Source organism: Acipenser ruthenus, chromosome 11 (assembly GCF_902713425.1).
Source record: "Acipenser ruthenus chromosome 11, fAciRut3.2 maternal haplotype, whole genome shotgun sequence".
NCBI classification, from domain to species: Eukaryota; Metazoa; Chordata; class Actinopteri; order Acipenseriformes; family Acipenseridae; genus Acipenser; species Acipenser ruthenus.
This window is the reverse complement of record NC_081199.1, coordinates 32,147,841-32,173,324: the sequence shown is the minus strand read 5'-3', so window position 1 is coordinate 32,173,324 and position 25,484 is coordinate 32,147,841. Positions and strand designations below refer to the sequence as shown.

The window sequence follows — 25,484 nt, the reverse complement described above, 5'->3', positions numbered from 1 at the left end:
TGAGAATCACATTAAAACCTAATAATAAGCAGAATGCTGCTTGGATTTGATTTTTGTGATGTTTATCCAGTACTTTTACTGGTTGCTGGGGAGATGTTCTGTCAGGGAATGGTGAAGTGACTCACTTTTTTCATACCCCTGGCTGTCTATAACCTTAAAGAGCCAATAGTGAAATGGAAAATTGTAAATGTTTTCTTTTAGAAATGTCAATTAAAAGCCTAGAGCCTGAAACCTACTAGCAGAATAATTTCTTCAAATAAATAGTGGGTAACATTTTAAAAAGGTTTGCAGATGTTGTATAGAACCATTGATATCCCTGGGCCATAGATTGTGTAAATAGTGAAGGGGGCCACGACAGCAATAATAATAATCATCATAATAATAATAACGTGTCTGAAATTAGTCTGCTTTGTTTTCCGGTCTTTTTTGGGGTTCAATCAACTTAAGACTGCCCTATGCAGTCACACTGTCAATGCTAAAGTGTTAATGCTAATCATTTTAATGTGACATGCCACAGGAAACTGTGTGGTTAACAAACCACAATAAAAGTGTTGAAACAGCTTGCAATTGTTAGAAAAGTCATATAAAACTGTGGTTTCACTGAAGATTAGATGTCATTTGAACACACACCTATAATAATGCATAGCAAAAATATATGACTATATCATTTAAACTAAAATGTCTCACGAGGAATGGTACAGAGCAAATGAGGTAAGTCTTTTTTAAACATTACTAAAGAAATGATGCATGGCGAGTTAACTTTGCAGTACTGGAATACATTACTGAAGACAGCCAGACTGTCACATTTACATGCATACCTCTATGTGGAGTGTAAAAACAATTGCTGATGTATTATGTTGAAATTAATTGTTTTAATGACCTATTATACAATGCAATACTACATTTAGAAAAGAGTGTGCCGGGGCATTATGGAATTTTAGTGTAACTGCCAGCTTTTTTGGTTCAACATAGATTGACATCATTTATAAAACCTTAAACATAAAAATAATATATATTATCTAATACAGACCTAAGGGCAGCAGTGTGGAGTAGTGGTTAGGGCTCTGGACTCTTGACCGGAGGATTGTGGGTTCAATCCCCAGTGGGGGACACTGCTGTTGTACCCTTGAGCAAGGTACTTTACTTAGATTGCTCCAGTAAAAACCCAACTGTAAAAATGGGAAATTGTATGTAAAATAATGTGATATCTGTATAATGTGAAATAATGTATAATGTGATATCTTGTAACAATTGTAAGTCGCCCTGGATAATGGCGTCTGCTAAGAAATAAATAATAATAATAATAATAATAATAATAATAGGTCTCAAATATGAACATTGCAGTACACTTGGGTTCATACTGCTAGAAATCTGAAGAACCTAACTAACAAGGGTGCCAGCAAAAGACTAAACGCACCATGCGATTCAATACAGAATGCACAGGAATCCTCTTAAAACTGGAACTAATGTATTTCTGAATGCAAATAATAAAATTTATTTGTCTACTGTCAAAATAATTCACATTTCTATTGGTTGTAGGTTTTGGACACATTTTCTTCACCACATCCAGGAGCCCACTGTCCTTTCTCTGGGGCTCTCTTCCACCTGTCTCCCTCAGACAACGCCCTCTATCTGTACCTTAATGATACTGCAGGAGATTCTGGTAAAAGTGTGCCGGCCTTGGAGGAGGAGTCCGATTTTTCATCCTTTAAAGATGAGCCTGCAGTGATCTATGGAGGTGAAAAAGAACTTCAGCAGTTTGGTGTATTTTGTGTTGATCTTCAGAAATTAAAAAAGAACCATAAAAAGAACTGTCATAAAGGCCTATTATTAAAGAAAGTGAGTGAGTATTTACATACATTCAAAGAGGTTAATTATTTTCCACAAAAAAATTGTCAAGACATGTTTATATGTATAACTTTTGACCCCATACTAATATTATTATTTGTACTTGATCAACCAAATAACAAAATTACCTTGAGGTTTCATCTCTGCATATTCAGGAACTGTTTTGAGACTTTTGAAATCAGTGTTTGGGGATCATGAATCTTTGCACATGATATATAATGTAGATCTTTACTTGTTTGGCATCATGGTTGATTGACATACAACAAAACAAGACAAGTATAGCACAAAAAATATGAAAGGTTTTACCTGAATTTGAATTACATTTTCAATGTTGTTCCACATCCTGAAGCTCCTGGTCGCAGAGTCTGGATTCTACAGAGAAGGAATAGAGTGGTTGTTGGGACATAACTTGGGGTCTGGAAAATTTGGCACTGTCTTTGAAGTCATTGATACCAGTAGCCAGTTTAAATGTGCAGCAAAAAAGGTATGGTATACAAAAAAAAAAAAAAAAAATAGTCTCTCAATTTTTTTTAAATACAATGAAAACAAATAAATAACTCCTTCCTTTATTTAATTCCGTTTTTGAAAAGTTATAGTTTGGCTTCTCACACATTTTCAAATATGTTTACATCTTTATTAAGGTGGAGTTGAATGACTTTAAACAGGAGGAGCTTGAGATCTGGAAAGCTTTAAGTGGTCCCCATGTTGTGGAACTGTTCGGAGCTGTTTTGGCAGGAGACCATGTGATATTCTTCATGCAAATGGCTAATGGTATAAATACATGTACAGCAAAAACTCCAGTATGCACTCAATATACAAACTAAGTATGTCTGGTGTAAACAATGATTGTATTGAACTCATATAAAATGTATTGAACACAATGTACAAAGTACAGTAGCTGAAGTCTATTTGCCGATAGGGTCCTTGAGTCTAATACTGTAGACAGACAAGAGTCATTTTGGTATGAATTGCTAATTTCATTGTTGCAACTCTGAAGTTCAGACACACTGATTACCAAAAATAAAAGATTTGTTTTTTTTCATAAGTGCAAAAAGCATTTCAAGTATTAAAACCAGGAGCGTACAAGAGTTCAATCTGTAAACGATCAGCAGTGACTTTTTTTTCTGTGGGCAGAAACCTTGGAAGAGTACTTCCTCATTAAAATGACATGCATATATAAAACCAGGTGTGTTTTGAATATATGGTAAATGTACTTAGTTTTTAATTATTTCAATTTTTTTTCAGGGGAGAGGAGACGGGCAACCCACATTATCAAATAATCTTTTCAATAAAGTGTGTACAGAAAGGTTATTGAAACTACTTAAAATTGAAAATCTGTAGTTGTAAATATTGCCAGACACCTGCAAATTGAAAGATAAGAATTCATCTTTTTAGTGAATTGTGCTTGTGGTGGAACAAACGTACCATTCTGTTAGCTATGTTAGTATTTGTACCATGCTGCATAAAAAGAGGAATCATTATCATCTCCAGGTATAAGCCACATGTATTTAACGTGTATTTAATTATTTTTGGACAGGAGGGTCTCTCAGCCAGCTAATAAATAAACAGGAACGACTTTGTGAGATACAAGCTCTATTCTATTTCAAAATGATTTTAGATGCCTTGGAGTATTTGCAAAAGCAAGATATTATTCACAATGACATCAAAGGTGAGCTTACTAAATGATTACAAGTTTTTCCCAGTTCTTTGTTAATCAATCAATCAATGTAGTGTTGTCACATAAACATTAAATTTTCCGGTTTAACCCAGAAATTTAACCTTAACTGTAATTGTGTAGCCTTTAAAAAAACAACAACCCATTCTATAACTGGGATCTTTATCTGTGGTTACTTCATCTGTGCTCAAATTCTAGGTGACAACATGCTCCTCTCAGACACAAAACAGCATCTTTTCCTTTGTGACTTTTCTTTTGCTGAAAAACTTCGCCCTGGACAGGATTTGATTTGTAAAGGTGAGGTGACAATCACAATACTGTGTGTAAGCAGCTAAAGATGCTTTCAACAAAATAAAAAGTGAACATTTAAAAATAAACTATTCAATCATGCACAGAATAGACGGTTTACTTTAAAATATGAATACTACCTGTGTATTTTCAGCTAATCATAATATTAACCCAACAGAGTACAGAAGAAAGGAGAAATAGGTATACAAACTGCAAAGTCTAAAGTTTCACTAGATTGTTAAAATAGACCTATAGTCTCAAATTCTATTTCCTAAAGGCAAGTTGCAAGGGAGGACTCAGACACACATGGCACCCGAGGTGGCTAAAGGCACTGGTCACAATGGTAGAGCAGATGTGTGGAGTGCCACCTGCACACTGCTTCACATGATCAATGGCAGGCACCCATGGATGAAGAGATACCACCACCTTCCATCTCTAGATGTGGTGGTAAGTATAGATGCTGTTTATTCTTTAGTGGGGATATGAATAAAACAACATACTGGCACTGACAGTGCTTCTTGATTTAACCATTTGGCTAATCTGAATGTAGCTGGTGTTATTCAATGTGTGCAGTTGAACCTTGTTAGCTAATGTATTACAATTTGAGAATGATAAATGGTTGTTTTGAAAAGTCCTGATGTATATTCCCTTTTGATTTCTAGGTGGCAAATAATAGCCCACCGCTGTTTGAAATTCCAAAGAATTGCCACAGGGAAGTGAAGAAACTTATTAGGTGGGGGCTGACAGTGGATCACTATAAACGCCCACAGGCCAGTTCCTTACGAGATGAAGTTGACACAGTTCTGTCTAAATGTAAGAATTGTCAACAAATATAATAACACGCATACTGTCTGTGTCTATTTGTTAGATTCTTGAGTTGTGTTTACTGGCAGTATATTTTTCTTCCAGTTGGATATCTGGCATCCTCACCTATTGAAGAGAATTGTGAAACTCTAGAAGCCAGTCAATCCTTTGTTATGAAAGACCCAGTCGATCCAATAGAGGGTCAGTCGTTCAGTTTCAGATCAAATGCAGTGCATTTTTTACTGGACCAGGATGAAGCATTAAAGGTAACACTGTCATCTGTTTTTACAAAATATTGTCCATTCATATTTGTTGTTTGTTTAATCACAATCGTCATCATTGGTTTTAACTTTTGATTGTAATCTCCTTGTTACTTCAATGTTATAAACACCCATCTCCCATGTACAGTGCATTTCAAATGGAAAATAACTTTTTTTTAAAAACCTAAAATATTTTCAAATTTGAAGGTACTGATAAATGCACACACACTATAAATTCAATCAGTCCATATTCTTGTGGCATCACAGAATCTTTTGTCACAAGTAATCACATTGTTAAATAAAAGGCATGCAGAAAGCCACGCCAACCACTTTGCAGTCTGTTGTATATTATGTGTTTTTCACACATGTGTATGAACTTTTAATTTGTGTACTGTTGTAGAAATTGTGTGACAGCTGTACCTTTGGCACAACCTATCTCAAAGCAACAACATATTTCATATGATCTGTATCAAAAAGGGTGAATTGTTTTTACATTGAACATCTTTAGAGATTATTAAGACAGGCAAGACTGCAACAAGAGCAGACACTGTTGTTGATCTATATGTACGAGTCATATACCTTAAATCAGTCTTTACCACAGATTGCAATACCTTCCAAATTGGTTATTAAGTGCGGTAGTGTTATTGTATTACAAAGTATCATGATTCCAGCTTTCTAAGAAATTTCAGGGATACATAACCATTTTGATTGAGTTTCATGAGAATTAGAAATGTTTCAAGCAGCCTAAACAACTGTGTTTATAATGTCTTAGAATAATCATCAGTTCTTGTCCCAAGAGGTGCTTGGAACAGCCTTCATTTATACAGATATGTATTTATTATTTGTTTTAATAACAGGCTAAAGAGAATTCTTCAGAAGTGCCTGAAACATCATTGAAATGGACCAATAGCCAGGGAGGAGATGGTAATAAAATATCACATTCCCTGAGAATGGCAGGTGAAGACGACAGGTTAGAGATTATTAAAGGTAGGTTAGGTATTTTACTATAGGGAGCCTCGATTTTAAGAAAACATACTTTTTGTATTAGTATTGAGAAAGGCCCAGGTGAAAAGGTTCCTTTTACCATCCACATTTTTGGAACATTTCATTTCTCAAATGTTTAAAATGCTATTGTGTGTGTTGTGTATAATTGTTTATAGTTTTACTTAGATTATTATTTATCGTCCTCCAACTACTGTCCTTTTCTCAGATTTTCTGAATTTAGGTGGTTTTAGAAATTGAGTTTGCAAATGTACATGCCAGTCAGTAATTTCTACTGTGCATCAGTAAACGTACAATCTGCAAATCTTCACAGTTAAGAAGGTATAATAATTAAAGCTGCACACCCCTAGTGTTCATTTTTCAAACCACCCCATTCAGCTTTTAGGAGATGGAAATAAGCATGGTGATAATAATCTAAAATAACAAAAGGTAATGAGAATACACATAACAACATATGAAACAGGCAAGAAATTTAATATTTAAGCAAAAGAAAATATACTAGCTGTATGTAAAGTATCTCTTTAGGCTTACATTAACAGTATACCACAAACGTTGTGTTAGCCAGGTTCTTCCAATCACTTGCTTGGTTACAGTGGTTTGGTCTGGTGATGCAGACACCAACACCACACACCCTTAACAACCATCAGCTCAGAATGACATTCAATTCTCACTAGCCTGGACTGGAATTGATCTAGTAACCTAGAACTGAAAGGCTTCATATGCCCTACTCCCAATCCCTTGAACTGCCTGCCCCATATATCATCTCAATTCAGGTGTAACCAAGCAAGCTAAACTGGCTTTATCAGATATAACACCAGTGACTGATTGATCTGTCTGGAAAGCTGGACTACACCAATGCCTTGAACATTTTAATCAAAGACAGAAATACCCAATACTAGCTTGAATATCCCAGAAATGGTATGGATACATAGCTTGTTTGTTTGTGTGTTTGGTTGTCTTTTATTTAAGCTTTTCAAAGAGACAGGCTATCAACCTGTAACTCTGCAGAGGATCTGGAAGAATGGATAAGCCTGGTCGACAATACAGAACTCTTGTTAGAGGACGATGTTATGGTCAGTATCTGAAGTCAAAATAATTTAAGATTAAAAGGCAAAACAATGGTAGATAAAATGTCCAAACCATGGTTTCAATGCTGAGTCATTGGGATCCTTCAAGAGCCATCTAGATGAGTTTATGTGATCAATTAGCTACTGAACAAATAGGTCACATTGACGTCTTGTTGTTAACTTTTCATATATTATTATATTCATTTTCAAATTAATTATCTGTGTCATTGTTTCTTTTTACATTGTTGTAAATATGTTGACTATGTATAAAGCAGTCTTTGTTGTAGATCCAGTTCAATGCATTGTACAGTGTGAATCTTAAATATCTCTCTTCTATGTTCTGCAGGAATAATGTCAGCGCACAGACTGGAGAAGAGAGTTTTTCATCTTTCACAGCGTGCATATATTTAAATACATTTAAAGACTATTGCTTGTGACATGCTATTTTACCCTATTTATTATACATTTTGATGACATGCATGATGTTAGATTGGTTTTACTGGTGGAGGTGATACATGCTGTTAAGCTGGGACATATTTTCAAAGCATTACCTCTGCTTTTTAATTACTTTTTTAAAACCACTTTTTTCTTCTTCTCAATATTAACATTGAGAGAAGGTGCCATGACCAGCCACCCAAAAGCAAGATAAAATAAAATCAAGGCAGAAATAAAGATTAAGATAATCTAAATACACAATGTCAAGAATAAAAACAAAATGACTGTCATCTTAAGGAAAACTGTCCGCTTAAAAAAAGATTTAAAAAAACAAACAAAACACACACACAATGGTACATCAACTGCCCTGTTATTTACTTGCACATATGCATACTGTATCTGCTATGAATTTTGTCTTGTTATATTTCAATAAAAATGAAGTAAAGGACAGAGTTGTGCAGTGGATTTATTTTCATTTATTAATCTGATTAACTTGAAAATGGGAGATGAAACTCTAACCCTAAATACTTCTATCAGACCAGTTGATCCCCAGTCCATATGGCTAGAAATACTAGTTCCCTCCCTGTTACTCAGGTCTATAGTTTTGCAGAAGCATGGATAACAGGTTGGGGATTGAAAGGTTAACAGTACAGTAGACTGACTGGCTGAGTTTAAATTACAGTAATAGTAATTGAGAAATGCTGTTTTGATTTAGCATTGCTATAATGAAGTCATAAGATTAACCCAATAGAAGTGACATGTACACTTTGTATTTAGCAAGCATGTAGCGTGTAGCCATACTCTCACCTTACATGAGCACTGCACTGGCAACCCCGAAAAATTTAAATTAAAATCTTTATATATATATATATATATATATATATATATATATATATATATTCTTCAACATGCTTGTAAATTTTAAGCATGCCTCAGAGTGGCAAATACTTTGAAAGAGAACACACACTGCGCCACTATGAGCAGCCAAGAGTGCAGTCTTTCAACGGGATAAATCTGCAAGTATTTAAATCGTTCTGGGTCGATTACAAGGCCATGTTTTCTGAAGGAAGTAAACACTTTTACTTCTGTAACTCGAAGCCACTGAAAACAATGTAATCATTCAACTGCTCCTGTCAATAACTTCTTTTTGATAGTTTCATAATATTGTTTTAAGAAAATGGGAGAAAACGTTGCAAGAGTGATATATAAGAGCCAACTTCCCAACGTTTCGGTTTAACTTGCTTTTGTCAAGGTGTGTTTGAAAATAAACATTGGAGGTATTTATAGGTAATCTGTAGGTACTGATGCATATCAGTAGGTTTTGAGGAATGATCTGTTTTAATAGATCCTTGATCAAGTTTAACCAAAGTGTCTACGAATTCAATTAAAGATTTTGTTTAAATCCGCCTAAGTACTGTGCACTACAATGATTAATACTGAAGAGCTGCTGACCAATACAAGGTAATTGCATATAGTTTCAAAGGCTTACCAAAAAGGTTTCCGGAGGGACATTCATAGACGCAATCTCTTTGCATATATGTCTCAAATGAAAGCAAATACCTAAGTAAATATTTAACCCTTGTCTGGTAGCCTACTGTATTAACGTATTGGGGGGGGGGGGGGGAAGCCGCCTTTTTTTTTTTAAATCTACCACAGCATTACCAAGCATGTATTTATTTTATTTTTCACGAAGCAACTCAATGACAATTTGTCTGATTTTATAATACATACAGACCCATCAATTCCCGTATGTAATTTTAAGTTTGTCTGCTTTTCTGACCTATACTTCAGTCACACCTCCCCCTAGGACCAGTGTTGCCAAGTCTCACGAGAAAAAAAAAAAAAAAGCGGCACTGCCTTTCAAAACAAGCCCAACCCATTTCAGAGGGAGGGAAATGGGGGTGTTTATACAAATTTCATATATATATATTTTAGTGGTTCTATTTTTTGGTTTGTTTGTTTTACTAGTTCTTTTCTTGGTTGAACTGGAGTGGGGATAAGGGGGATTCTAAAATTCCAATGACGTGCGTGTTCATTGACACCAGTCAATCACACAAACCGCAACTCTCAAAAAATTAAAGCGACTTTTTGCCTTTTGTAGTTGTTCCAATAGAACGCCAGGCTGTTTCGTAGTTGGAGTTTCTCGATCCCAGCATTCCATGGTTCTTTATTCCAAGTGCCACGTAACAGCTGAATTGTCTCTTGTTGCTGACGGAGACGTTGGCTGTTGCACCTTCTACTCTGGCCGGAACTGAGGTGGAATATATCCTTATTATAAACATTAAAGAAAGCTGGAGACATGGGGGGCTCGCAGAGTTTCGAGATTCCCGGCGGAGGTTCCGAGGGTTATCACGTGCTCAGAGTATGCATTTTATGTTTATTATTTTTTTTCAAAGATGGGTACCTAGTTTGGACGGACCACCATTCCCAGAGCGATTGAGCCAGTTTAGGCAGTGTTCTTAACCCGAGGACAGGGATTTCATCGCGGCCTAGTATACTTAGTATCGATGTCGTACCTTAATTTTCAAGTCAGTTATTTCATTTAGACGACATATTTTTGTATTCATGAATATAGTAATATGTCATAATTCTTGAATGACATGTTATTGATGTTCTACATACGTGGCTTTCATTTCCCATGCACAAATACCGACACCGGTGTTACAAGTACAGTGTCTGCAGAAATCCAATGTTTGCTCGTTTCAGATTGCCAGCGTGTCTTATAAAGTAAAGGGTTATGGCTTCTAGAAAAAGAAAAAAAAACTGATTTTGAACAGCTGTAATGCATGGTGCTTCTGTTAGTGTTTGTGGTAATCTTCTTGCGTGGGCTGGGCACCAGTATAATGAGTTTTGAAGCACCATTGTTTCCAGCTGGCTGTTTAAATATCCAATAGTAAAGTGTAATGTTAGTTCATGTTTTGTAAAATAACTCGAGTCATTAAACTGAATTATAGATCATCACAATGTAATTTACTAACGCGTTGGAGTAATTTATATTAATAGTATATTTAAATATAATAAGGTGGTAAAGTGACGCATCTAGATGTACTGTTTGGCAATCCCAATCCTACACACATTGTTTTAAAATCTGTTTGCCATCTCTTTTGCAATACACATTTGCTTATTCACAGGTTATTTATACATGTATATGTTTCATGCATATAGTATAGCTCTTAAGTCCTCGATCATTTAAGATAAGAGTGTTGATATTTTATTGAGATGTTTATCGTTTGGAAATTAATTATGTCTAAAGAGAATTCCTCAGTGTGTTTACTCGTGTGAAACAGGTGTAGTTATATTGAGTGAGCTGGTAGTTAAATATTAAAATGAAGTATGTCTATGACATTTTGGAATAAGTAATATTTTTGAATGGCAATTTGACAAGGCTGCACACTCTAGAGGATTTTCTCCCAGCTATAATTTTTTGGGATCCGACACTAACTTTCCGTCTCGTCGTCATCAGCATTGTCAGCTGCCGGATACCCCTTTCTTAGGTATTTTTTGCACAGCTAATCAAGTCTCTTATCAGATTTGAAGTGACATAGAAATGTTAAGCTTCGCCTATAAATGTAGTCTTTTGTTAATTATAAATGTAAAATTAATTGGTTCTGGAAGGTTCAGACATTCTGCTGCCCTGGCAAATACTTGGTTCTGGTTGGATCCTTCTTAAATTTGATTTTAAGCATGAATGTTGTTGAGTATCACATGTTTGCATAGGAACCAGGTAGACCATGCATTGAAAACTGCTTTCCCTACTTTTGCAGAAACTGTACTGTAGTTTCAAACAAATCTGAATACTTTTTCAAGGGGCATGACTACAGCTAGCCTATGTCGCCCAATACAGCATACTATAAAAAGCTTTGACATTTTGGGGGTATGGGTAAGGCCCAATGAGATTTGTTAGTTTGTGGGAGATGTTCTTTGACCTGTAAGTTATTTGTAACTGAAAGTTTACAAAGGTCCCATGTAGCAGTGATGGATAAGACTCCCATTGCATAGCAGTTTGATCCATTCATGTTTTCACTATGAGTTTAATAAGACACACTGGGACTAATCTAGCGCGTAGTAAAACCTGGAATGGTTGAATTTGCTATGTAATAGTGTCTTATTTTCATCCCTGTGTAGTATCAGGAAATAAATAAATGAAATGAAAGCTTCGTTCAAGATTAAATAGACATTAGTTGAATGATAATTTTGAAATAAAATTTATTTAAGCCAAGTGCAAGTACTCCACTGTATGTGTAACTTTGAGACATTTTGCATAATCTGGTTGCACCCTTGATCACTAGGCTTTAACATGATTCCTCATAGTACCGGTAAGTGTAAACATGGCCTTGAGAAAAAGGTTAAAGAATCAAGTGTGTATGCTAGATCTCAGAAGAATATTGGTAATGTTAACAGTGGTCATCTGCTGATTTCTACTTCTTGCCTGTTAGAAAGTAATCAATTGGGTATTTTGGCTGGGTTTACATGCATGTGAAAATCATACTCTGCAGTCATGACTGTGTGACGTTGTCACGTGAATACATCGTGAAACAGCAAAAGAACGTCCTTTGGTCAGCGTGGCAGGGTCAATCGCTTTCTCACGAAAATTGCTGTAAAAACCCATGTAAACCGGAGCAGGAATCGTGCTTGTGGCTCACAAGTTTTCAGCAGTCATGATCCAGTTTAACTGGTGGAATCTCTCGTTATTCCTCAGTAAAGCCGTACCAAACCACACAAACACACACACACACACACGAAAGAACGCAAAAGACGCTGCAAATGTAAACCACTCGTATAGCCTGTTATTAATGTTTGTATAAATGCATGTTGTTAAGCACGACTAACCAAACTTTTAGCCTTATTATTATTATTATTATTATTATTATTATTAGCAGTAGTAGTATTTTCTTTCTATAGGCCTAATTCTTTTAAGATGTTCCAGGAACATCAGCGCTTCACCTCTTCTTCCACCGCACAGAACTGGAATGAATTGTTAGCATCAGTTGGCATATTATGTAATAAGTAATGGATGTAGTTAACAAACAACATAAATGTACCGTATCGCTTTAAATAAATATTTTTGTTTGAATGTGTATAATATTACAAGACATCCAAGTTTCATTATAATATATGTGTGTGTGAAGCGGATTCTGCGCCTGGCATTTCTACCGCAGCTGCAGACCAGCAGTCACTGGCTTCTCAGAGCAGAGGCAGGGTATAGGGACCGGCAGATGTGCACAGGAACATTAGGATGCTCAGCCTGGTACTCCGCCTATAGAACTGCCAGTGCATGAAGCTCCTCAGGAACCTCGTATGTATTTTTACATATCCCCCTGTTCTCAATCTTATATTCATATAGTCCAAGGATCATATTGTTTATTATATTGCAGTGTACCCCCTGTGTTCCCACATTTTCCATATAAATTTATAGACTAATTAAATAAAACTTTTAGATGGTACGCATATCTATTTTTTAAGTAGTAAAACTTGTACTTGGTAGAATTATTTTATATACTTTTATGTGTGTGTTAAAAGTCTTCAAGGGTCCAAATTAATCAACCCGACCCGACCCGATGTAAAATTCTTGTTATTAGACCCAGATCCGACCCGGCCCAAAAAAACAGTAGAACGCTTTTCCTTTCCCCAGCTTAGTATATGCACAGACTAGATACAGTATTAAAGCAGTGTTTTTTTTACAGTAAACCTGGAAATCTGGCTGAACTACAGACAGTGTTTATTCCATCATGAACCTACAAAGAGGACTGTAAAATTTAAATATATACATATATACTGAGCATCAAAAGAAACGCATCACTTATATTTGAATAAAATTCACTAGCCAGGTTTGAAATTGCTGGCTGTGAGCACCCAAGATGGCGAGCCACAATAACGCTGCCCTAGTCCAGCCTCCAACATGCCGATTGCACGAAGGCGCTGCTCTCTTGACAAATGTGGCATATTGTTTTTTTTCTGTGATTTTCTTTACTGCTTTTATTCAAGCTTGCAATTCAACAGCTGAAATCACTCCATATCCAGTGTCCAATCAACTGTCTCGCTAATTAGGTGATTAAGTGCATATGCTTCAGTCAGTCACTCGAGCATGTCATGATCAAGGATGAATGATCGAGTGATTAAAAAGAAACAAAACATTTCGTCAATGTTCAACATTTATATACCTTTTTTTTAAAAAAATAAGTGTTATAATAGTGATAAGTTTCTTTTGATGCTTGGTATATAATATGTTTGTGTAAAAGATACAAAGATAAATACATTATCTGAAAATCAAATGAACTGAAGTACAATCTCATAAATGCGGGTTTTTATTACAAACAACACAAGAGCAAATGGAACATTTGTGTTTTACAAAACCTTTTTCTTTCTTTGTCCACAATAACAACACATGATTCCTACACCGCAGACTTGCATTTTTCTGTGAGCTTTTGTTCATGGAATTCATTTTTGTTAAGTTTCTTTCACATCCTTCATAAACAAATCCATTACTCCAACTTTTAAGAATGATCTAAAAGAAACACCTTTGATACGGGTCACGTGTCTGCTGCTGGGGGAAGCCAATCCACGCAACAGGAATTATAAAGAATGATTTTTTAGTAACAAAGAGAGCCTCTTTAATATTAATCGACAGTTTGTGTATTACTGAGTAAACAAAATTGGACCCGACCCAAGTGTGGCGTGACAATTTTGCACCCGAAAACCCGTTAGGTACGGGTCGGGTCTTGGGTCCGGGTAGACCCATGAAGACCTCTAGAGTGTGTGTGCGTTTGTGTGTTGGAAAAGGTAACAAGACACAAACAAGTAATGCGTGATAATTCGGATTGTGCGCGACAACAAGTTAATTCTTTTCTCTTGTTTATTTTTTTAAATCTTCATGGCAACGCATGAAGCTCTCCTCATGATATTCAGTCATTCTTTTCCTAATTGCTAGGCAGACACAGACATTTAAATATCCCCTTCCCTAAATTACTATGAATTGAGTAATCTGCATTGGTACAGCCGACTTTTTTTTTTCCTAAATCAGAATATCATAGCAACACATTTCCTGAAAAGTATGGCAAAAACATAGTGAGGAAAACTGCCATGACTTGTCCATGTAAACGCTGTCACTCAAAGCTGTTGAATCAAATGATTTGGTTTGGTTGAAATTCAAATATCCAATGTAACAGTTATAGAACGTTTGGAAACGTTGGAAACGTTGTGTGGATTTCAACAGAATAACCCAATCCTCCTTTAATTTCAGGTACAAGAGAATTCTCCAGGACACCGAGCAGGACTGGAGCCATTCTTTGACTTCATTGTTTCTATTAATAGCACACGATTGGTAAGTTCTTCCATTTTTGTGGTAGTGCTTCAAGGATTTATGAAGTCATAGTAAATGTTTGTGTTTCAGCACAAAATTCTTTAGTGGTCTGCTAAAATAATCATGGCATCTGGAGTGTATGGGGAAAACATGAACAAACAGGTAATTTGTACAGAAAATTATCATTTATTGTCTTCCTGTTTCAGTAGAATGAATGGGTGTACATGGAAGCTTTTAGGTATTCCTCCTATCTGTAAATTGTGACTGTAATTTAATAAAGAAGCATGCAACTTGTTATGAGTTAATAAATATGTGTTTCTTGGTTTAAGGCACACATTGTAATCCCACTTATGAATTAAAAAGTTCTCCCATGATGGTTTGAACACTTCTGAAGACCTAATGTTGTGGGTGCTGATGTAGCAGTCCTGTATCTGTACAGAATTAAGGGCTCTTTCATTGTAGTTCTGTGTTGACAGACACATGGGCATGGAACCTGTAAGGTTTGTATCATAGCTGGGTTAATGCAAGTTATCAGGATGTGGTCTTGTGTTGTGGAGTTGCCTGTTCCAATGGACCATATTCTGGAGGTGTGATCGATTGCACCATCCTTGGATAGGAGAGAGCAGTATGTGCTCTATATGTTGTCCTTTTTATGATTCTGTACCAATTACAGCAAAATTATAGCTATACACTAGGGTTTTCAATGTATTCTGTTAATCAGTTTATGCATGTAAGTACTTTATCTGAAAAATGTACTATTTGTGTCCAGCTGTAAAATTCTGCAAAAAAAAGACAATTTAATTCCAAAGATAAAACTATATATGGGATCCTTATTTAAAATTTAGGTTCATTGTATAATTCTTTGCAAATAGCCACTCTGCACTCCACATTAAAAACATGATTGTCTTCTTAAGTACCCACCTCTGGTCAGAATGTGATAGATCAGTTGCCAGCACTGGATAATGTAAACACGAGTAGAGACATTGATGTCCTGAGGTTTAGGGTTGTAGCCAAAATAAGTAGCAAAGCTCCTTTTCAGTTTTCAATGAAGGACACAGTGATGTTCTTCGACATTAAAACAAGTAATTTTCAATGTTGTATTAGAAGCAGGACATTTTGCATAGTAGCTTCCACTTAAAATGCAGTTATGTAATGGAAGTGTACTGCCTACTGATGCAAAGAAAGATGAAATTGTTGTATTGTCTTTTTTTAATATTGCTTACATTTTTGACGACTTCTAGTAAAACAGTTCAAAAGTCTTAATATTTCCATTAATGTGTCATTGTAAGGGGTTTACTGTACTATAGTTTGAAAAGCCTGTGATAAGTCGGTCAAAAGTACACTTGCCAAGTTTACAAATAATGGCAAGGTTAACACCTACCATATGTATATGAAGTTCACTAGGCTGTTCACACAGCATACAGTAGTGGCGACCAATCGAAATGCAGACGTTTCCATATTGTTTCCAGGTGCATGTGTTTGCTGCCAACATTTATATGGCACTACTGAGAGAGACAATCTGCAGTAGTGACTTCCAAGACCAGTATTTTGAAACTCTTTCCTAGCCAGCAAAGTACAAATTCCCATTCAGCATTCCTCTCAAGGTCACTGTGTAGTCAAAATACTTCTTTTGTCTTTTTTTTGCCATTTATTGAGCAAATTAAATGTCATGGAAGTTCCTTCTTTTTCTTACACAGGTCAAGCAGGGAATTTCAGCTCCTTCTAATGTTGAACCGGTGAGCTATTAGAACCATACTTAGGAGCTGACTGGCCACTCCATTTTGCCTCTAACTTATTTGCAATTAAAGTTAAAAAAAAAGCAAGGAAAAGAAGAGGAGATTGCATTCAAAGAAAATATGAGCTGTATAATATAAATTCTAATTCAGAATGTCAAATCTGGTTTCTTCAGGACATTGCTGAACAGTTGTTTATTGTTGGGTGATTTTAGAATGTGTTAATATTTTGGATGTAGTGCGTTTTTTTTCCCAGATCTTTTTTTAGTTATTAAAGAAACTGTTTTTTACACTTGTTGTTTTGACAGAATAAAGACAATGACACTCTTAAAGACCTGTTGAAAGTGAACGTGGAGAAGCCAGTGAAAATGTTGGTTTACAGCAGCAAAACGCTGGAGCTGAGAGAGACTACAGTGACCCCCAGTAACATGTGGGGAGGGCAGGGATTGCTTGGAGTCAGCATTCGTTTCTGCAGCTTCGAGGGTGCCAATGAAAATGTCTGGCATGTACTAGTAAGTATATTTTTTTACTAGATTTGGAGCCTAGTGATGACAAAAATCAATGTCAATACAAAATTGTTGAACAATGCTGTCGTAGTTGACGGGTATTCCATTTTTCTGTTACTGTACTTTTTATTGCAAATGCATGCTTATAATATGCAAAAAAATACATTTGCCAGATTTCTTCCTTTCTTTATGTTTTCTTCTGGCTTGTATTAAAGCAAAGGGGCATTGTGTATTTATTGTCAATCTGTAACAATCAGAAAAACCTACATCTTGATAGTTAGAAAATTGTAATCGCTCATAAGCGCACACTCAAGTAAAGGAGCTTTTATTTACAGTAATGTGTACTGTAAGTGAAATAAAGGACTAGTATTTATTATTTTCCAATTATAATGTAATAGTATTTTGTTTTGTACTGGTGTGTATTTTGGATGTAATTCTATAGTACAATTACAAACAGGAGTTCCTTATCTCCTTGTTGCATTAATAACTCAGATGGAATTGATTTTTTGAAACAGTATTCACTTTGAGCAGAATAATAATCTAAAAACAGTAATTAACTTTGCATGTTTGATTGTTTAATTTCTTGAATGTTTAAACTATAGTGTTTGAAATCTTTGACTCCAATCACAAAAGCCATCATGAGAAGCCCTTGAACAGAGTTCTCAATTTATTTTTATGAAACACTACAACATTTGCGTAGTTGTCTACATTAACATGTATGTATATCACTGTATAAGGAAACACTTTGAATAATTTGCACCATCTGTTTCATTCACTGTTGCAGCTTATTATATTGTATTTGCTGGTTGTGTGATCTGTATGCAGCAATATTCTGTGGTGGGATGTGAACAACACATTTATCTTAACAAAACTGTGATGAAACTTGGGTACTTTTCATGTTTCTATAATTAACTGTCTTATTTATTTGTATATTTGTTTTACCAGGAAGTGGAGCCAAATTCCCCAGCTGCACTAGCAGGCCTGCGACCCCACACTGACTACATTATTGGTGCAGACACTGTCATGAATGAGGTGATGGCTTTAATTTCTTTGAAAGAATGTGGTTCATCTATAAATGTGCATTACCTTCCTTTTTTGCTGACCTAAGTTATTTACTTTTTTTTTGTTTGTAACCCTATAACAATAATTGGAATTAATTTGTATGAAATTGCAATTGAAGTATTTAAAAATACTTCTAATTAATTGGGCCTAAGAGCTTTATGGTTTGTTATAAATTACTTATTTGGATGGTATCATAGATCCCAATTAGACTTCCTTATCTAGGATAACATTATGTAGGCCAAGATTAGTGCTAATCAGGTCTGTGAAACCAGCCAATAGTATTTTTGGTTTTCTAAAAATGTTCCTTTTTTTTTTTTTTTCAGTCAGAAGATCTGTTCTCGCTCATAGACACGCACGAAGGAAAAGGCGTGAAGCTATATGTGTACAACACAGACACTGACAATTGTCGAGAAGTTGTCATAACACCAAACACTGCATGGGGTGGAGAGGGCAGGTAAGAAGGCTACCGACCTGTAATTAATGTATGGACAGGGGCTCTACATTTAGATTTTTCACTACTGGCCCCTTGTGCTACTGAGGTTGTGTTTTTAGTAGTGAGAATTGTAAACTTGGTTGTTTTTCTGCAAAGGAGAATCCGCTCCTAACCAATATGTCATCAGCAAGCACATAAACGCTCTGTGTGTTATTCTTTCATGTCGCTTCTTTTTGTTTCGGCTGCTCAGTCAAGCACTGGGAGGCTGAAACGGGAGTTGACCGCTTAGAGCCTGGAGGAAGGACTGCCCTCAGCCACAGTTTTCTCCCTAAAAAAATAAAAAAATATGTAAGTAGGGATTTTTGTCCTTACCTGAGTGCTGAGTGGTTCGTATTTAGTTTTGTGAGGTGAGCGGTCGGATTGGACAGGCTGGGCTCTCTCCCTCAGCGCAGTCATACTCTGGGGGACGGGCCGTGTCTCAGCTGCTTATTTTCATTAATTTCAATATCTGGGGGATAGGTGGCAGGGCGCCACTGTGGAGCGTGATCATTATTTATTATTATTCATTCATGGTTTGGCGGCCTCGTCTTTTGGGGGGAGGTGGCTCATAGCCACTTTCTATCTGCGGCACTGGGATGCATGTAACTGTTCATGTTTTTTCCAGCCGGCCTCATGCAGGTAGCCGTCGGGCACCCACGGACGAGGCCTCCGACCAAATTTATCTTTCACTTGGGCCCTGAGTGCCCTTCACAGTTCATAAATCTGCAATTGCAATCATCATCATTCATTCATTCATTCATTCATTCATTCATAGCGGATTTTCCGTGCTGAAACTGAAGTTCTGGTAGAAATTTTTCCCAGACACCAAAATCTTGCCAAACTTGACAACTCACAAAGTAGTAAAATATATTCAATCTTTTCTCAAATTACTTTATTTAATGCCGACATTAGGATAACCATGCAGAATTGCATAAACTGTATTCTCCTTCTGTAGGCATTCAAGAAATGTATTCATTAAATTAACTAAGTGCTTCCCAGTGCTTTCTTCCACAATAATATGTAAGAATCTAAAACATGCTATATTAAAAACCAGAGCAATACATCAATAGCAGCCATCTTTCAATATGCCTAGCAGGATATTGTAAACATCTGGTGGTACACAGATTTCTGTATCTCCATAGAATTCTGGGTTTGTTCACGGAGATCATTCTGAGCAGAATCTGACCAATTTAGCCAATAGGTGCGTTCACAGAGATCATTCTTAGAAGATCATTGGCTCTATCCCCATAGATTTGACGCCTGTATAGATCAAGATCGCTATACGTGAACGCATGATGTTTCTGAACATTATTTACATGTAATAAAATTAAAATGTGTGTTTTAAAAGAAAAATAGTTTTATAAGGTTACTTTTAATCAACTGTTTCGTGTATTGAGCAACGCAAGAGACTGAGCGAACTGTAGAAAATCAGTGGTGTTAAATGTGCTGTTTTATTTTGCTAAAGAATTAGTTTGGTCTTGTTTTCAATATTTGTTGCAAACTGCTTGAGAACAGCGGGACTCGGGCACAGGAATGTCGCGCGTCCACGTCCAGCTTTGAAAAACTGCATCTGCTCAGGCATGGAATCATGCAGGGGATACAGAAATCTGCGTAACACCTGTTCACACACCATAGAAATGAGCCGAGTGCACTTGCAAACTGCATTGTGAACACAAACGGAGTCGGTCCTGAAAAAATCCGAAAGGGGAAAAAAAAAGATTGTTTTTCATTTCCGTATGTTTAGTAATGTGTACGGTAACCAAAGAGAGCCCATGTCTCAATTAAAGAAAGTGGCTAAGCGAAGCCTTTCAATGCTATTGTACTGTTTCAGCCATTTAACATGCACACATTGATGTTGAATTCCCAACAAAAAGCTGCTGTTTATCTGCAAGTCTGGGTAACTGACATTTGTTTCACTGTCATCATGAAGCCAGATTAAGTCTTTCTTCCACTCCACTCTATTTTCGTCCTAATTTTTTTTTCTCATAATTTCTTTATCATTATTGATGGGGGGGGGGGGGGGGGTGGGGACTGCGTTTATGAAACGGAAGCCATGTGGACTATACTATATACATTATACAGTTAAAAAATGTTACCAGCCCAGTTGGGCCTGTGGTGCTTCATAACTACCGGCCAAACTGCGATCTCTACCGGCCCCCAGCCGCCGGGCCATGGATAATGTCGAACCCTGATGGATAAACCAATTTACTGAATGACAAGTTTATAACACTGTTTCCTATAATAGTCTAGGCTGTGGAATCGGCTATGGCTACTTACACAGGATACCTACACGTCCATTTGAAGAAGGAAAGAAGTTAACTCTACCAGGACAGATACCTAGCGTTCCGGTCAGCCCAGTGAAAGATGGCTTTACAGAGGTAAGATATTTCATGGGTTATGTGGAGTAAACAACTATGTACAGTGTACAAGGAAATAAATATAAAAATAATATATTACATCAGGGAGGTTCCTCTCGTGCACAGTTTTTAAAAAGTGTTTTTCACTCGGATCACATTGAGAAACATAAACTAGAAGGGATAGACCCTCCAGGTGATATTTAATGTCCTTGAGTATTGTCTATGACAAAGGCCCTGTGAAAATTGCGAATTCACAGGCTGCGTGGAAATCGTGAAATTAGCCCAATACCGTGATTTTTACAATATTCTTAAGAAATAAAAATAATTTCACAATTATTTGTATTTCAGACAAAAAATGAAAAAAAATCACATTAATGCAACTGTACAGCTCTGCTATGTGCCTGTGTGTAATATTCGTCATGTACACAGTGTTGTGCAGTGATTGTCATGTCACTATATGCAATCTAAGCGGGAGATTAAAATACTACACGCTGTAAACAAGAAAATGGATGTCCCTAAGCAGCAGATCATGTAAAGCAGTATCCAGCAGGAGTTTTACACAGCGATGGAGGTAAGCTCCTATTCTGTATGTCCTGCAACGTTACTGTAGATCACTACCGAAACTCGTCTGTTGACAGGCATTTAGATTCACAGAAAAGTGAAAGGTGGAAATCCAGAGCAGTACTGCGACTGCTTTACTTGCAAAGAAACAGAAAACGGTGACTTTCATATTCCAAAAGTCCACTTATTAAATTTTGACCTGACAGAGGCGTTTGTTTGCGCCTTTTGAAAAATTGGACGACCAAAAGTTACGGAAATTCTTCAGACAGTGTAGCAAGTGGTGGAGTGATTCCTTCATCAGCCCAGCTGAGACGTGAATACTTACCCAAGTTGCCGACTATCACTAGCAGGAGATTATGAAATTGGTCACACTGACGAGTCGACTGATGCACAAGATCAGTATGGGTTACACTTTTTATTTGTTTTGCAAGACCTAATTGGTGAACATGCATCTGACGTACTAGAACTGAAAGCTGTCCTTGCAGATACACTTTACCTACAGGCTGTTAATTACAACACCGTTTCACAAGCTGTAGTAAATTGCTTGAGTAACTTTTTTATGTTAATTTTGATGTCAGTGCATTTATCTGTATATTTGCTGTTTAAAAAAAAAAAAAAAAAAATTTATAATCAGTACACGTAATTTATTTTATATTTCCGAGCACATTCCGCGAAATACAATGCTTTATCCATGCCAATGCCATTGATTTTAAAGAAAATACCTGCGATTTTCACAGGGCCTTATCTATGATGATACAAATCAAATTAACCATTTTTGGAATGTAGTAACTATTTAATGGAATAATGTCAAAGCGTCTGTCTGGATATACACAGAAGTATCCAAAATAGAAAATATAAATGAAAACCGTGTACAGGCTCTTCAACATTTCATCTAACAGGTTTGACAGGTTTGTCAACATTTGTAATAAAGAATCATATTAAAGAGCAGGTTTGTGTGTTTTATAACAAGAAACATATATTTTTCCCCCGATTTCTGTTCAGACCATTTAGCTTCTCCTTGAGATGTTACCAGCTGCTTTAATTATGTTGCCTTGTATCATTTTTTTCATTGAAAAAGGAGCTCAGAGTATGCCTTGAGGACAGTTTACAATGCCTTCATTATAATGCAGGCCTTGTTTAGTGCAGAAAGTGACTCAGAAGCACATTGCTGAATTAAGAGTTTGTTTTGATGTGTATGACCGTTGCCATTTATCAACAAAAAAATGTACATCTTTCTTAGGTTCAACTCTCTGCTGTTGGCCCAACACCTGCTGTGCCTTCTGCACCTGCAGGAATAGAAGAAGGGTTATCAGGCCTTTCCATCAGTTCAGCTCCCTCTGCTGTAACTAATGTACTCAACACAGGTAAATACTTCTGTATTCTAAATGTGTAATGTTGTTCGTAGAGGCGGTATGAGTTCTGCTTCCACAAATTCTGCTTCCAAAAAGGAATCTCCTAAAAATTAAGTGACTTTATTATTACACAATTAGCTTGGCTGTATGGTGTAGTGAAAATGGTCAGAGGAAGAAAGAATCATGGGTTGCAGTTTGACATGCAATTTAAGCAAAGGCTGATTTATGTTCAATGAAAGAGTGACAATGGCAGTGTCTTAATGTAGAAAATATTTTTGAAGGATGCATCACCAGTTTATGTGTAGCTTTCCTGTGAAGTTTCCTGTGGGGTTTGCTTTGTCTTACACAGGCACTCTCGTGGAAATGTTAATAATAAACTGACCTGTTCTTTAAATGTTTTATTTTAAAAAGGTGTCCCAACAGTACCGCTGTTGCCTCCACATATGGGTACAATGCCATCTCTAAACCCTGCTACTACATTACCTGGTAAGGATCTTTATTTCTGTAGGAGACTAGCCGAGAAGATAATGTTAAGTATGTACTGAAAAGATAACATTAATGTTCTTGTATCTACACAGGTTTCATGCCATTACCATCTGGTCTACCTAGCCTACACAATTTGCCAGATTTGAATATTGCTTTACCAAATCTTACTCCAATTTCATTACCAGGAGTTGGAGGATTACCTGTGCCGACAGCTGGTAGGTTTGAATCCTAGCTAAAGAGTTTTGAGCTTTCCATTTCTGCATGTATTTGTTTACCGCGTGTAACCATCAGAACCTAATGCTACGTTTTAATTAACACTTTCTTTACATTAGACTACATTGCAAGTATGGCATTTTTGAAATCAGGTTTATGCAAATCTTAATTGTAAATACTTTTCTCCTACTTACTTGATGAATGCATTGGATAGTCTGTTCACTGAAATGTTCTTGCCTTCCAGGTCTCTCCCCACTTCCTCCACTGCCACCTTTGAACCTGCCTGGTATGGCTCCTCTGACAATGCCTACTGTATTTCCCACCCAGTTCCCTCTGGTCACTGGTGTAACAACTGCTCCAACTAAATTAATGTCCTCTCATAATTCTGCTGCTGCCACAGCTACAGTGGAGCAAAGTCCCGCCCTTATCTTGGATGCAACATCAGTTTCTAATGAAAAGGAAACTAAACCAACAGTAACCAGTGGAGCTCAATCTTCTGAATCCGCAGATGCACAAGTTTCTTCCGAATCCTCCTAACGAATGACTTGACAGAGCTGGATTTGTTTAGCATATTTATTTAGCCACAGAAAAGATTCTGAAACCCACAAGATTATATAGGACAGAATAGCCTATTTGGGTTCATTAGAATCCTGTAAATAATGGGGAGAAAGGAATAATTTGGTGTCTACATTTTGGCAAAAAGGATGAAGTAAAAGTGGAAAGCAATATCCAAAAGTATGTTAAAAGAAACCTAGCATAATCATCCAATAGGTTTAGATGCATATTTCATCATATTATATGTACATAATTATCCAAGCCTTCTCAACCTATATTCTGATGGCTTAGTTGACATTTCCTCTGAAATTCCCTTTAATTTGGTGGAAGACTACAGTGTGGTTGGAAAGGGTTACCTTTTTTTTGTTTTGTTTAAATGGATGGTAAATGTATTTTATCACAATGGATTTAATTCCATCAAGGATGTTTTATTACAAATCAGCATGTACACTGTTAGTCTTGCATCTCTTTATCCAGTCTTTGCAATCCACAAGATTTATTTTGTTCAATTAATATGAAGTGTGTGCTGTATGTTAAGTATGCTGCTGAAATGTTTTGCAACCCACTGTATAAAGCCTTTGGAAAGGTGGAAAATGGAACCAAAGTGATGTATAGCTGGGAACCAGAAGGTGGCACTGTAGGCTGCTGGTCATTAAAACTTCTAAAACCTGTTAACTGAAGCAAGCAATAAACTAATGGAATTTTAAACTGTGTTTGTTTGAGTAATTTAAGTTATGGTGTGCAGGATTTAATCTGCAAATATAACATTTTGTTTTAAAGGAATGATTAGTATGTGGATGTTTTAACATGCACAACACAACAAGATAGAATAATGGCTTTTCTGTTTCAAGGATTCCATTTGTTTTCAAGATTATTATTTTTTTAAAGATCAGTACTAGTACTGTTGGAGAGGAATTGGAAATCTTGAAATGGAGCAGCAATGAATCCTAGCAGTGGTTGGTAAACTTTCCTCATCTGATGACAAGAAGAAATTAACTGCAATGGGAGGTGGAGAACCCTTCAAATCTTTATATGCATGAAATTTAAATGTGTGACTTACAGTACATGTGTAAATGTATACGCACAATGCTACAAAGCAGTGCTTCAATTTAGTACAGATTTACAACGCCAATATAACTAGTGGTTTTAGAAACGTTAGGGTGGCCAGTAATTGGCTCATGAAGTGCTCTTTGCTTCATATATTTTTCTTGGCCTGACAAACATCTTGTACAACTAGAACTGAAACCAGTTACAGTTTAATTTTTTTTTCTTCTTTAAATCAGAATAGATATACATTATTTGACATATATTTAAATGGTTTTGCTGATTGGAGCCAAAAAGACAAACTGGATTTTCACATGCTACGGGTGCTTTATCATGCAACTGTACACCCAATACGCGACACAAAGTATAGTTGTCCTACATAAAATGACAAGAAGCACGTGTGTTATATTGAGAGATAAGATAGCTGGTACTAATACAATTGAAACGAGTTTAAATCTAGATCT

The 25,484-nt window shown here is 36.3% G+C and overlaps 2 protein-coding genes across 4 annotated transcripts; both read left to right on the top strand.

The window, feature by feature from the left end:
* Nucleotides 1–395: 395 nt before the first annotated feature.
* Nucleotides 396–7,827, top strand: LOC117427187 (mitogen-activated protein kinase kinase kinase 14-like). Of its 2 annotated transcripts, XM_034045640.3 has the most exons (12): nucleotides 396–711; nucleotides 1,540–1,839; nucleotides 2,198–2,332; nucleotides 2,490–2,619; nucleotides 3,386–3,517; nucleotides 3,722–3,820; nucleotides 4,089–4,258; nucleotides 4,474–4,624; nucleotides 4,721–4,881; nucleotides 5,733–5,862; nucleotides 6,847–6,950; nucleotides 7,291–7,827. In XM_034045640.3, exons 1-12 carry the CDS (start codon nucleotides 679–681, stop codon nucleotides 7,294–7,296), a joined length of 1,551 nt encoding a protein of 516 aa, XP_033901531.3. In that variant the 5' UTR covers nucleotides 396–678; the 3' UTR covers nucleotides 7,297–7,827. The 2 variants fall into 2 exon arrangements, with proteins under 2 accessions (XP_033901531.3, XP_058889676.1); XM_059033693.1 differs by lacking the exon at nucleotides 7,291–7,827 and having other exon boundaries at nucleotides 6,847–7,272.
* A 1,661-nt stretch (nucleotides 7,828–9,488) lies between these two features.
* On the top strand, nucleotides 9,489–24,684 carry LOC117427166 (Golgi reassembly-stacking protein 2-like). Of its 2 annotated transcripts, XM_034045581.3 has the most exons (11): nucleotides 9,489–9,741; nucleotides 14,620–14,700; nucleotides 16,377–16,415; nucleotides 16,721–16,924; nucleotides 17,864–17,950; nucleotides 18,304–18,434; nucleotides 20,698–20,830; nucleotides 22,611–22,734; nucleotides 23,134–23,208; nucleotides 23,301–23,423; nucleotides 23,666–24,684. In XM_034045581.3, exons 1-11 carry the CDS (start codon nucleotides 9,679–9,681, stop codon nucleotides 23,956–23,958), a joined length of 1,353 nt encoding a protein of 450 aa, XP_033901472.2. In that variant the 5' UTR covers nucleotides 9,489–9,678; the 3' UTR covers nucleotides 23,959–24,684. The 2 variants fall into 2 exon arrangements, with proteins under 2 accessions (XP_033901472.2, XP_033901473.2); XM_034045582.3 differs by lacking the exon at nucleotides 16,377–16,415 and having other exon boundaries at nucleotides 9,491–9,741.
* Nucleotides 24,685–25,484: the final 800 nt, after the last annotated feature.

Excerpts from the sequence above, each read along its gene's own strand:
- LOC117427187 (XM_059033693.1), top strand. The coding sequence starts at position 679 with ATGTCTCACGAGGAATGGTACAGAGCAAATGAG. Across the intron at positions 1,840-2,197 it reads AAGGCCTATTATTAAAGAAA|CTCCTGGTCGCAGAGTCTGG; the intron begins GTGAGTGAGTAT and ends CACATCCTGAAG. Across the intron at positions 3,821-4,088 it reads ACAGGATTTGATTTGTAAAG|GCAAGTTGCAAGGGAGGACT; the intron begins GTGAGGTGACAA and ends TATTTCCTAAAG.
- LOC117427166 (XM_034045581.3), top strand. The coding sequence starts at position 9,679 with ATGGGGGGCTCGCAGAGTTTCGAGATTCCCGGCGGAGGTTCCGAGGGT. Across the intron at positions 22,735-23,133 it reads AACTAATGTACTCAACACAG|GTGTCCCAACAGTACCGCTG; the intron begins GTAAATACTTCT and ends TATTTTAAAAAG. Across the intron at positions 23,209-23,300 it reads CCCTGCTACTACATTACCTG|GTTTCATGCCATTACCATCT; the intron begins GTAAGGATCTTT and ends GTATCTACACAG.